At 37.9% G+C, this 12724-nt stretch overlaps 1 protein-coding gene across 1 annotated transcript; it reads left to right on the forward strand.

Annotated features, from left to right (window-relative positions):
• The first annotated feature begins 8834 nt into the window (after positions 1 to 8834).
• LOC122646731 (ras-related protein RHN1) lies at positions 8835 to 12325 on the forward strand. Its single transcript, XM_043840336.1, has 8 exons — positions 8835 to 8973; positions 9080 to 9157; positions 9291 to 9458; positions 9642 to 9690; positions 9902 to 9975; positions 10761 to 10854; positions 11531 to 11631; positions 12118 to 12325. The coding sequence occupies exons 1-7, from the start codon at positions 8935 to 8937 to the stop codon at positions 11629 to 11631; spliced, it is 603 nt and encodes a 200-aa protein (XP_043696271.1). The 5' UTR covers positions 8835 to 8934; the 3' UTR covers positions 12118 to 12325.
• The last annotated feature ends 399 nt before the right edge of the window (positions 12326 to 12724 follow it).

Genomic DNA, 12724 nt, shown 5'->3' on the forward strand with positions numbered 1-12724 from the left:
GGAGAAGGGAAAGATGAGAAACGTGGCTTTCTCACAATTTAGGGGGGGCTTTCTGCTGTCGTTTCTCTTTCGTTTTTCCCTCATCTTCAAGGTGTTTCTGTAAGCTTCTAACGATTTCTTAGTTAAGGTCTCGTATATCTTCAAGGTGTTTCTGTAAGCTTTTCTCTCTCTCTCTCTCTCTCATCAGTTTTTGAAGGAACCATTCAATAACACAATGATAGTTTCGATTGCTATGGGAGAGGGTTCCCTACACGTCAGGGTGGCCCTTGCACCAATGTAGGGGCCAATGGGAGTGTGCATGGAAACATCAACATGAGTGAGATTTTTACTTTTCATGGGGGTGGAGTCGTCATTTCGTGCCCCTTCGTGTCTAGACACAGGGTACGATATTTTTCAGGGTTTTTTTTCCCCATAATATACATATATATTTTTTAGATTCCATTTGTTTTCATATTAAAAGATGAAAACAAATTACTTGTTTCCATGCGTGAGATTCAATAAAATATGATTTTTTATTATTTATTTTAATTTAATAAACAAGGTCACATGGAAAATTATATACACACTAACATTAGTATATGTCCTAACATTCTCTCTCTCCTTCTTGACACTTTTTGATATTTTATCTCCTTCTAACCATGTAGGCCTCCAGACATGAATTGTGAGCCACTCCTTGCCATGCGTCCATTGGCTTGGTCCTCTACACGCACGTGCTAGGGGTCAACGCTTGTTTTTTTTGCTTCCACGTACACACCTCTCTTCATCTTTTAAATGGTAGGAATTGGGTTAGATGTTGACACCTAACATGTATGTGTAGAGAAACTCTCCCTCGTGAGAGAAGCTACTACATGTGGGTGACATGTCGATCCACCCCACCCCAATTTCTCTTTGTAATAAGAAACCTCAGCTCACCTTTATTTTTGTGAGTAGACCGATAAACCACGGGTCCATGTAAAACCCAGCCTGTAACCCACATAAACCAGTAAAGACTGGGGTCCATCAAACCATTTTCAGTCGATTGGCCCCACAAGAAAAATTAAAAACACAACGTCGTAAATGGGGATAGCAAGGAACACCAGAGAGAGAGACAGAGAGAGAGTTCCTACATGCCTGTGGTAGTATCTTTTTTACATGCCAAATTTAAATATAGGATTTTCTCATTGACACCTTTTGCTGTGTCAAATATTTTGTAACTTAATTTTTTGTCGTCTTATTTTAACACAGTTTTTCCTTTTAATAGGTAAAATATGTCACTCATGTGTATTCGAAAAGTCGAAACAGTTCCAACTCTTGAAAATATCATGATTTACAAATAATTTTGGAAACCATCTTTTACCCCTGACCTAAAAAACTTATGGAAATAAAACAAGAGGCAATTATATGAAGAATACATATTCTAAATACACCTATAGAGATGTCATTCAAATCAATTTTTAAATATTTCCATATGGATTGTAGCTTGTGGAATGATTGGGGATGCAAGTTTGGCCCTGTGAACCCTGATCTGCCTTGAGATCAAACAAGACATGGGCTAGATTTTTCAACCCTAAGGACAGGTTAGGATTGGATTTTTCAAGCCCGAAGTCAGGATCAGGGCAAGCATTACTCTGAAGTTGGAGTAATATTGGAAAAAAAATCATGTGTTAAAAAAAGGGAAAATCTTCAACACATGGTAATCGTGTGGTTGAATTCTAATATAAAATTTAACAAATCACTAATCCGATCTAGACTATTCTTTACATATATCCATGAATTAAAGTTGTCTTTCAACCCAAAAAACAAAAAATGAATTAAAGTTGTCTCATCAGCCTTCTAAATGGCATAATTTACTCTCTCTATACACCATGGAGGTGAGGGAAAGCTTTCCTATAAGGTTATAATTACTATGGGAGAGGCTTCTCTGAGCAACGACTCTTTTTCCAATTAATAGTATGGAAAAAAGAACTTGTCTAGTTGCGTGCGACTTGCGCCCTGACACAATCCTTGAAAATGACCGACCCATTTCTTATAAAATGAAAAATTCCCTTGGTTGATGCTCCTACATGCGCTCTCATTGGGAAAATGATTTTTATGGGGGTGTGTGACACCTACGCCCAGACACATGAGGGTGAAATGACCATTCTGCCCCCATGAAATGTGAAATGACGCTCATGTTTATGCTTCCACGTATTTAGGTACTAATCCCATATCAGTTGTGGGTACTCCGACTATCAAGGATAAGAGCCACAAAAGGCCACCCCACTTTGAATCAATTGGTTTTAAGATGGAAGCTTAACATGGAATCATAGCAGGTACATTGGGCCTTCATCGATGATGGCCCCTTCTCCACCTACGAAGACAGCCCATAATAGACCTGCACGTAAGGCGAAGTATTGAGGCAATAATTCTACCTCGGTTGTGGGTGCTCCGACTATCAAATATAAGAGCCACACAAGGCCACCCAACTTTGAACTAATTGGTTTTAAGATGTATGCTTAGTAACGCGCACTCTCATTTTTGGCTCCTGCATGTGCATAGAGGCCACGCTTCCCCCCCCCCCCCCTCCTCTCCCACAAGAACCACCCCTATTATTTTTTGGATAAAGAATGCTACCTAGGCAAGTGCAGTGCACTGTCCCTATGCCAAACATTGGACCAGGTGAAATGACTGCTGCGCTCCAGGGAAATTCCACTTTTCCGTAGGAGTATAATGATCATTTCACCTACCCTTGTGTCTAGGCGTAGGGGCAACGTACCTCCTTATTTTTCTTTATTAACTTTACCCATTGGGATTATATACATCTATTACGATGCTTTAGTTGAACTATATATCTTTGATGGATAAGAACTGCTTGTCCTCTTCTTTGTTTTAAGAACATTAGTACAGTTATATCTTTGTCTATTCTACATTGATTAAGTTTATGTTTGTAGATCTACAGGGCTGACAATGATAGGCTTGATTATGAGTTTGTGAACTCGACATTGGGCTATTGTGGAGATGTAAATAAAACTACATGTTTGGACTTAAAAAGCAACACCAATTAGAAAAACACTTTTATACTAAAAAAGAATATAAGAATTCGGGAATTCCACACATGATCCAACATAAATAGAGCTGATTTAAATTGTTATTTATTTATGGTAAAAAGTTTTATGCATGGATGTGCATGGTGTACGGTCATGCATCCAATTGTTGTATAATCGTGCATAAAACTTCTCCCCTTTATTTATTCCCTTTATGGATATAGATTTCATGCACGATCATGTCTCCATTCCCCTCTTGCAAGGAGGTGAAAAAAGATATTAACTCCTCCCCTCCCCCCCTCCCCCCATTTAGGCCTCGAAGCTTCCACCCTGTCACATGCACAACTTGCAGAACCATGCATGAAAACTGTCTCCTTTATTATTATGCACAATTCTCGCATGGGTTTACCAAAAAATATCTTGCATGGCAGATGTCATCTGGAAGCAATACATCATATAAGATGGTATGCATCACAACACCTATATTCCTTTTACACAATTTCTTTTAATAGATATCTTTTGTTTTCAATTTTTGATCTTCATGTCTCATCTTAAATATCTAGGAGCATTTTAAGCAAAATAGCAGAGTAAAATAAAATATGTTAGGCCAAATTATTATTATAATTTTTTTTAACTCTATTATATAATAAGAAAAATGATGACCTAAAAGGATATTACAATAATAGATTTTTTTTCTACACTATGAGTAGACGAGTAGTGAAACCATAAGTTTAATGGCAATCTAGGCATTTCATAGTAATTAACAAATCTCATTTATAAATTGATTGATTTGGATTTTTCATAATCGATGGTAAAGTTATTGACTACTTGTTAATACCATAGGTAAAATATATAAATGTCCATTATACTTTCACATTCTATTCTCCAAAAATTATTATTTTAATTAATATGATATAAACTTACGGATATTTTGCATTTAAACCCAAATAATATGATATGAAAGATGTCATAATTATAGATTTTTTTTCTCTAAACAACAAAACTTCAGTCTAAAGTTATGTTTAATTTAAGAATTGCAAAAAGTTTCATGTATGGCTGTGCATAGTGCACAGTCATTCTTGAAACCCTTGGATGCGAATAAAACCCTTTTTAATGTACTAAAAAAAATCCACTTTCAGTATATGAAGCTTTTGAATCTCGAAAGCGATTGTACACAAAACTCTTCCCCTTTAAGATTTCATAGAGGACAACACGAGAAAAACGATTGAATTTAATTTTAAGAATAGGGAGAGGGACGGGTATGATAGCAGTATATCTGATGAACCCAAATTCACACCACCCAATCAGAGGTCGCCACGTGTCATGGCCCAAAGAAGGGGGCCAAGACAGAGCCAGTGAAGAACCAATCGCAAGCACCGATCACCAGCACCCACGGGAGCGAACCCCCTTGGGTGCGCCACCCTTGGGCGCCAACCCCCTGGGGGGTGGACCTCCTTGGGGCGCCAACCCCTTTGGGGCATGGATCTCCCTCAGGGCGCCATCCCCCTTGGGTGACAACTCCTTCGGGCGCGGTCTCCTTCGAACACGGCGATCACCACCATCAACAAGACACAGACCGACATCACCAAGGACTCTAGGCCACCGCCTATCAAGTCACGTAGTCCGAATGGGCTCATATACTAAGAACCTCCTCTACCATGAAGGTAGGACTATTCACTACGGATACTAAGTCTATCATGACACTACGTCTCTCAGGAAGACGATTACCAAGTCTACGTGACACCACGTTTCACGGGAAGACAACCAGTCAAGGAGGAGCCCTGCTACTCAGGGACTCTATCACCTACTACGGACACTCTACAACAACTGGGACTCTCCACACCGTCATGCTCTACTATAAAAGGCAAGGTACTCAGCCCCATCAGGGGACATCTTAACTCATCTTGAATACTACTATTCATCTGTTTGCTCAGAGAGATCTAACTTAGGCATCGGAGAGTCGTAGGCCGGAACCACACCGGTTCTCCTTTGTCACCCAAGGTCTTTTGCAGGTTACGGCACTCAAAGGACTGCTGAGCGATTTCTTGACTCAATAATATCGTATGCTAGCACCCTATGTGTCTATTTCTCTTCCCCCTTTGAAATGACTCACTTACCCCTCAAAGGGAGGAAAAGAAAGATACACATATAGGATGCTAGCATACCCAAAAGAATAATAGAATAAACTCATCCACTAATACCAAAACCTAACCATTAGAGGTAGTGGAAGTTAGGTCCGTACTTAACTTCCTAGCGGAGGAATTGGAATGGAAAATGCATGGAGCACGTGTGAAGAATCATAGTCCAACTTTTATTGGTCCAAAATACTCTTAAAGCTTTGCCCTGTTACAAGGCTAGCAGCCAAGGAAATGGAATCTTAAAGGATATTTTAGAAAATACTAAAATCTTGGAGGGTATTTATGAACCCAAAGGGGAAGTGAATTATTCTTTTTTCTTGGCTACCAGCCTTGTAGTAGCAAATTTTTTTTCCAATCACAGTGTATGCGGATTTTTCGCACACAGGATGGGGCAGTCAACTTTGTGTCTGGGCGGTAGATGCCACCTTGCCAGGCAGGGTTATTTTTATCTTAGGTCAATTTCTTCTTTTCTAGGGGTTTTTTGTGACCAAATGTTTGTTTTTTAATAGAATGACCAGATGCTTTTGAATATACTAACGGGTGGATCAACTTAAACGCGGTTTGAAATAATCATAGTATAAGCCACCCCAAATCCTATGGACTGTGTGTGTGCAATTAACATCAGAATATCTAAAAGCATGAGCTCCAAAAGTTGCCCCAAATATGCCATACTGGAATAGGCTGATGTGATCCACTTTAAAATGTTGAATTTTTTTTTTCCACCAAGTCTATTTGGAATCATCATCTAATTATTGGTTAAAAGGAAAAATAACTCTGTCCATGAATGTATGCCCTGAACTTAGACGAAAGAAAGCACAAATCAAAATCTCTAATAAATAGAATATGCAAGTTAAATAACAATTGAATGATTCTCAATATGCTCAAAAAACAAAACTAGATGTACCAATAAAGCTCTAAAAGTCTCCTTAATTACCTCTCTTAAATAGAGGAAAATGAATGACCAAGAATTATGGCCAGAAGAGTCTCTAAAGTCTATTTTTTACAGAACCAATTGACCCCCTCGAAAATAATTGCTATTAATATGATCATTCATTGGTCGTTAAAGGTTAGATTATGAATAGTAATAGGACAATTATCGGATTTTTTTTAAATGTATATAAACATAAGTTAGTATACATAAAAAACATACCTGAAAATGAAATATCTCAATAACTTATTGAGATTAAGTGCAACAACGAATCTTTGAAATAAAAGGATGGAAACTTGCTTCAAGGTTGTCTAGAAATAGGTTTCCAAATTTGACATATATGTGTCATATCTATATATCATTATCATTTCCTATGCATCCATCCAATGATTAGCATTAGTGAATAGCGCATATGGACTAAGTACCCTTACCAATTGAAACACTTTTATATGCAATTTCGTTGACTACATTTTTCTCATGATATTGATATTTAGTGTGAATCATTGAGTCTCCCACATGTCATCACATCAAAAATACATGTCATCACATCAAAAATATAAATAAATAAATAAAATCTCCCATGTATGATGTTTTTGCCTTTAGGGTTGAACAAAATTTGTGAAAGTTTAATTTTCAATGTCTTCTTTAAAGTTCTACAGTTAAGGGTGTCAAACAGTGTGGTTTTTTATTATACAGTACGGTTTTAACAGTTTCTATTTGGTTTTTCGTTATGTGGTTAACAATTGGTTTACATTCGGTTTGTAATATAAGTTCACATTCGGTTTTACCTTTGTATCTTTTAATTCTATTTTCCATTTCCTTGTTATTTGGGATAAATTATATTGTTTCATACACATTAACTCTACGGAAAGTTCACTTAGACATGCTGATGACAATGATATTTTAAGTGATTATTCAATGCTACAAAGTACCACAAGGGAAACCAACTTGAGGACTACCCCACTCAATTCATTAACAATGTCTAAGACATATTCGTTGCAATGATATTTTAGAGTGATTAGAACCCTTTGTCCCTTCATGAATTTGACAAACTAAGAACCTATGAAATAAGAGTCGCGTAGTTATGATGCAGTTCGATTGAATCGTAAACGGTTGATTTCAGTTCCATTTTGACACCCTTACCTACAGCTCCACATAGAAAACTGGATCAGATTTCTTTTTTTTTTGTGTGTGCAAGGCCCACATTGGAGCCGGAGAGAGCGACCCACTAGGGGTCAACAAGGGACACTAGGCCCACTTATTGATAAGTACTTACAACTACTACTACTATAGTCAAGAAGGTTGTGGGTAGGAGTTGATCACTTGACCCCCCCTAGACTTACAACACTTCCAATGGGTGGAGGCCTGCCACTAAACTAGAAGCTCATCCCCGAAAACTGGATCAGATTGAAACTTTAATAAATTTGATGAGGAACAAATCTAATGAAATGCCATAGTAAACTTAACTGCAAGCACAATTTAGTGATGATTTTATCGTGCACCATTTATCTATAGATTGTTTTGGAAAAAGATTTTCTGAGCCTTGGGGTATAGGATATGATGGCATCCTTTGTGTCTATCTTTCTCCTTTTCGTATGAAATGATTTTGTTGTCTTTCAATATAAGATGCCATTTTGCCGCAAGTCATTGGTGAACTCCCATAAATTGCTTGAGAACAATCGGTTAATTGCATTATTACATTTATTTTTATTAAATAAAAATTGAAATACTAACACTTTGAAATGGAATACAGAAGTGGATTATACCCATTATTGCCACCTCATCATGAGATACCAAGCAAATCTTCCCTTTATTTAGGCCAGATCTTTTCTACAATTAATAGAACTTTTTAAAGGCATGCTTAAGGCCTCAATTTAGTAAGGCTTCTTTGTCATATAAATCTTGAAAGACAAAAAGGCCGGCCCTAGAGCACAACCACAGAATTTGGTCCTGGATGTAGAAGGGTCATTCTTTTCTCCTTTTTTCTTTTTAGAGACAAAAAATGATGCCTCTCTTTCCCTGGCCTCACACATAAGGGGAAAAATGATCTCCGTGCCTCTTATGTTGGCTACATGGTTTGAAGTATCGCTATCAAATTGTCCATATTGATTTTGCACCTTATTGATCCTGATATCGTGCCAATATTATATCGGTGATACGATACAGGCCAAAGGTAAAATGGTCAAAAAAACCTATTTTTAAAGGAGTTGTTCAATACCGATCCAATACCATATTGGTTTCCGACTTTCCAAGTTAACCGATACCCGTTTCAACACCGTGCATTAAAACCAGAGTTGGATGCCCCTGTACATCCCTTCATTAGTCCCACATTGGTGCTGGCCACACAATCGGACAACAAACCTGAAATTAAGAGAACTTGACGGTGACCGCAGACCTTAGTGGAATCCATTTGTTTACATTTAGACCGGGTGAGCTGCCCGAAACCCAAATCATTTTCAATCCACAGTTTTATTGTTCGGTCAGGGGAATAACCGGTCTAATCCGAGCGAACCAAATCGATCGGAACCGATCCCACGTGCGTATTCTATCCCTCACTAAAAAATTTGGGGCATACCAAAATAATAATAAATTTGGAGGGATCGAATTTAAAAGTATTTTTAGAGACAGGGTTATTTTGGTAATTTCAGTATGCTGGTTGGCCTTAAGCGTGAAGTAATGAGACAAGTAGTCTTTAAAAACCTTCCGTATTATTTATGGGAATTTTCAGATTTTAATTAGAACCCAAAATCTTCCATCTTGCTCGCCTTTTTTTCTCAGAGAATTGAAGTTGATCAAATTCCCTAAAAGACCTTGATATTTCTCTGAACTTTCTCTACAATTCGATCCTATTTGATCAGCAATTTCAATGGCTACCATGGGGAACAACAATCTCAATGCGAAGCTTGTGAGTCGAACGCTTCTTAGGGTTTCAATTTTGATTCATTTGTTCAAAATTCTGAATTTTTTCTGTTACAAGTTCGCAATTCAATAAGTTCTGGTTCCGATCGCAGGTTCTCCTTGGAGACATGGGTGCTGGGAAGTCAAGCCTCGTCTTGCGCTTCGTCAAGGGCCAATTCCTTGAATTCCAGGTGATTTACTTTTCGACTACTTATTAACGAGTTCGGATGATACAAGTTATTTCTAGGATTTTTTCTGTTTAGGCTTAGGGTTTTCAATTCTTCGACTGTTTTGGTTTTTTAATTACTAGTTATTTGATGGTAGGAGTCGACAATTGGAGCAGCGTTCTTCTCGCAGACGCTGGCGGTGAATGATGCGACTGTGAAATTTGAGATTTGGGATACGGCTGGGCAGGAGAGGTACCATAGCTTGGCCCCCATGTATTACAGAGGAGCTGCAGCTGCCATAATCGTCTATGACATTACTAACACGGTCTGAATCTTATTCTGTTTTCCTTTTTATTCAACTGGTCTCTCTCTTTTCCGTTTGATTCTGAATTTCCCTTACTTAATTCTTCTGTGTTTGAACTGGGGAAGCATAACTGCAGTAGATTATGTTCTTCGAATGGCAATTTATTCACTTTGTACCTTTTTTCCTTCTTTTTTAAAACTTCAGGAGTCATTCGCAAGGGCCAAGAAGTGGGTGCAAGAACTTCAGAAACAAGGTCTGAATGACTTATTTCATTGAATTTCTGACCGTAGAGAATTAATTAATTTCTGGGTTGATGGCATCGGTTCCTCTCTCTCTCTCCTTTAATTTTACTGCAAATATTACCCCACTCCCTGCAACCCACCAGAAAAATGTGTGAGTAAAAGTTATGAGTTTCTGGGGTTATCCATTCATGTTGTACTCATCAGTTTTACATTTGGATCCAGGCAATCCTAACATGGTTATGGCATTTGCTGGTAATAAAGCTGATCTGGAAGACAAAAGGAAGGTGACAGCTGAGGTAAGTAATCGCCTAATTGACTTCTCCAGTATCTGGGCGTGTTTACAATTGGATTACAGATATAGAGTTAAGAGGGGTTTTGGAACATCTCTCTCTCTTTCCTTTTTGGTTGCTTAATTACTACTTTGATGTGTGGTAATAGAATGTTCTACCTAGAAAAGATATGTTGCTACTCTTGTTAGGAACCAGCTGGATATTTCAAAATTGCCCTCAATGCAAATATCATATCAAAATTTAAATAATTTTTTATGGAGGAGGAACCAAAAGCAGTTCTATGGCAAGTCCTTACGGGAAGCCAAGTTCAAGAGAGGCCAAAGTGGGGATTTGCTATGAATTAGGACTGGATCCATTAAAGGGTAGGGTACCTCCAGAATTTGGGTTTGATACATTTGTTTTTGGAGATCAACCCTATTTGCTTGTAATTACTAAATTCAATAATGAATAAAGGGTTTCTCATATGCAAAATTAATCTTTTATGAGAGTAAAGTTTTAGTCCGGCAACCTTTAAATGTCTAACTAACTACATTGTATACATTTACTTGTTGTTTTCGTGTGTGTGTGAGTGATAGTATTTCTGCAAATTGTAGTAGTTGTAGTATTTCTGCAAATTGTATCACTCAGTTATGCATAACATATCGTAACACTGAATTCCTGCATAAAAATTCCAAATATGTCATTGCTGGACGAGTTTGACTGCTGATTTAACTCTCTGTGGTGTATTTGTCATCCATGTTATTGGTTTCTTGTGACTTGTGTTTATTGCTTCGTAATGCTTGCTGTTACAGGAGGCTCGTATGTATGCAGAGGAGAATGGTCTTTTCTTCATGGAGACATCTGCTAAAACTGCTATCCATGTCAATGACATATTCTATGAGATAGGTATGCTTTGTATTATTGTTGTTCTGAATTAAATAAATGTATTATGATATTGTAATATTTATTTTGCATATTCATTGTCCAATTTAAATCTTTTTTTTAGTGTAACAGTTAGTGTACCTGCAAAAAGTACTTGCAGTCCTCTGATTGCTGAGTGCAGCTTGTTCTGATGTTGTAATCAGCTTTTGCTGATGATACCTTCCATTTATGCATATACTTGTTATCATCAGAAGTATCAGTTGGAGGGCCCCATCCAATTTGAATGTAAATGCACATATTTATGTGGTTTTTTTGTGCAATTCAGAGGATATTTATGTACTAATATGAGGAGACTGTAGCATTGGGGCAGTTTTGGTGCTGACATGTGTGATGCACATTTGTCAGATCAGCCTTCAGATCTTCATCCAACCCTGCTTGCTTGAATTACGAATCTTAAATGTTAGTTACTGTGTGGTTGATTCAGACTTGATGTTGCCCAAGTCATTTTGATAGGCTTATGTTTCTGCTGCTTCTGATTGAATGTTGGATGGTGATAGTTCCTCTATCTCTCTGACTCGCTTGCTTCCTCTCTCTCCCCCTCCCCCCCGGGGGTGGGTGGTTTGTTTGTATTATTCAAATTTATGCTCTCTATGTCTATTATGAATGTCTATGACATGGCTTTCTGTTTTGATGCGAGCAGCTAAGAGATTGCCCCGAGCTCAGCCAACCCAGAATCCAGCAGGCATGGTTCTTGTTGACAGACCAACAGAAAGATCCAGTGCTGCAGCATGCTGCTCCTAAGTATTTACCTATTTCTCTTTTCTCTCTTATTCATAATTTTTCCCTTAGTTTCATCCCGCTATGATTACCATTTTGTGATTCAATTTCACTTTGCTGTGTTACGGAATTAAATCATGTGGTGCTAATGGTGCATTTATTAAGTATCATCCAGGCAGGTAGTTGCAACATACGATTAATTATTGTGTAACTTTCAATGACCAAATATGTTGGCAAGTAGCCCAATTTTGTGAGCAATTGATGGTTGTACTCAATAAAATTGGATCATCTGGTTGATGTTCCAGCGTGGGCCATGACAAATGTCTCTGGACCTGATATCTCCATGTGTCTTCTGTATGGTTCATTTGATTGTGCTTGTTGTGATATGTTCAGTTATATGCTGAAATCTATATTGTTGATCTGTATTACTGTATAGTCTTCATGCTTCCCTCTATCCGGTCTCAAAGCTGATAATAACATTTTCATTTCTCTGAAATTTGTGTTTGACAGGTTCGTAGTTACAGTAACTTCATAAACTGTTTGAGGGTTGTGATGATAGGCCAGAGATCATTCAATGGGGAGACAATGGAATAGTTTGATGCGAATATTGGAAGGATCGACCCTGGTGACCTGACTGGGGTAACACATTGTTCTTTCTTCATGGCATTGTAATGCTTATTATTTTGAAACCTGTAAATGAGTATTAGTGTGTGTTTGTGCACTGAATTTCGTACAAACAGAAAAGGAAAGGGGTTGGGATGGGGGAGTGGGGGACCATTGTCTATTCCATTTACTCGTTTTCTCTCAATTGTGAATTGTGATATTTGGCGTTTCTTCTTGCTCTTTGAAGAGGGTAAAGGGGAATACGCACTAGGTGGGTATAGACGTATGGTGTCTTGAGGAATTCTTAGTCTGGGATGCTTATTACAGAAAATATACTGTAACTGACAGAAACATTGATTGTATATTAAGGGCTTGTGCTTGTCTAATCCATTCTGAAAAAACATAAGCAATCCCTTTTGAAGCGATAGAAATATCGACTTTAAACTCAAAAGCAAGGCAACCCCCCTAAATCATTGACAGCAAATAGTTATAAGATTACGACGGATTCACTGGC

Source organism: Telopea speciosissima, chromosome 11 (assembly GCF_018873765.1).
Source record: "Telopea speciosissima isolate NSW1024214 ecotype Mountain lineage chromosome 11, Tspe_v1, whole genome shotgun sequence".
NCBI lineage: Eukaryota > Viridiplantae > Streptophyta > Magnoliopsida > Proteales > Proteaceae > Telopea > Telopea speciosissima.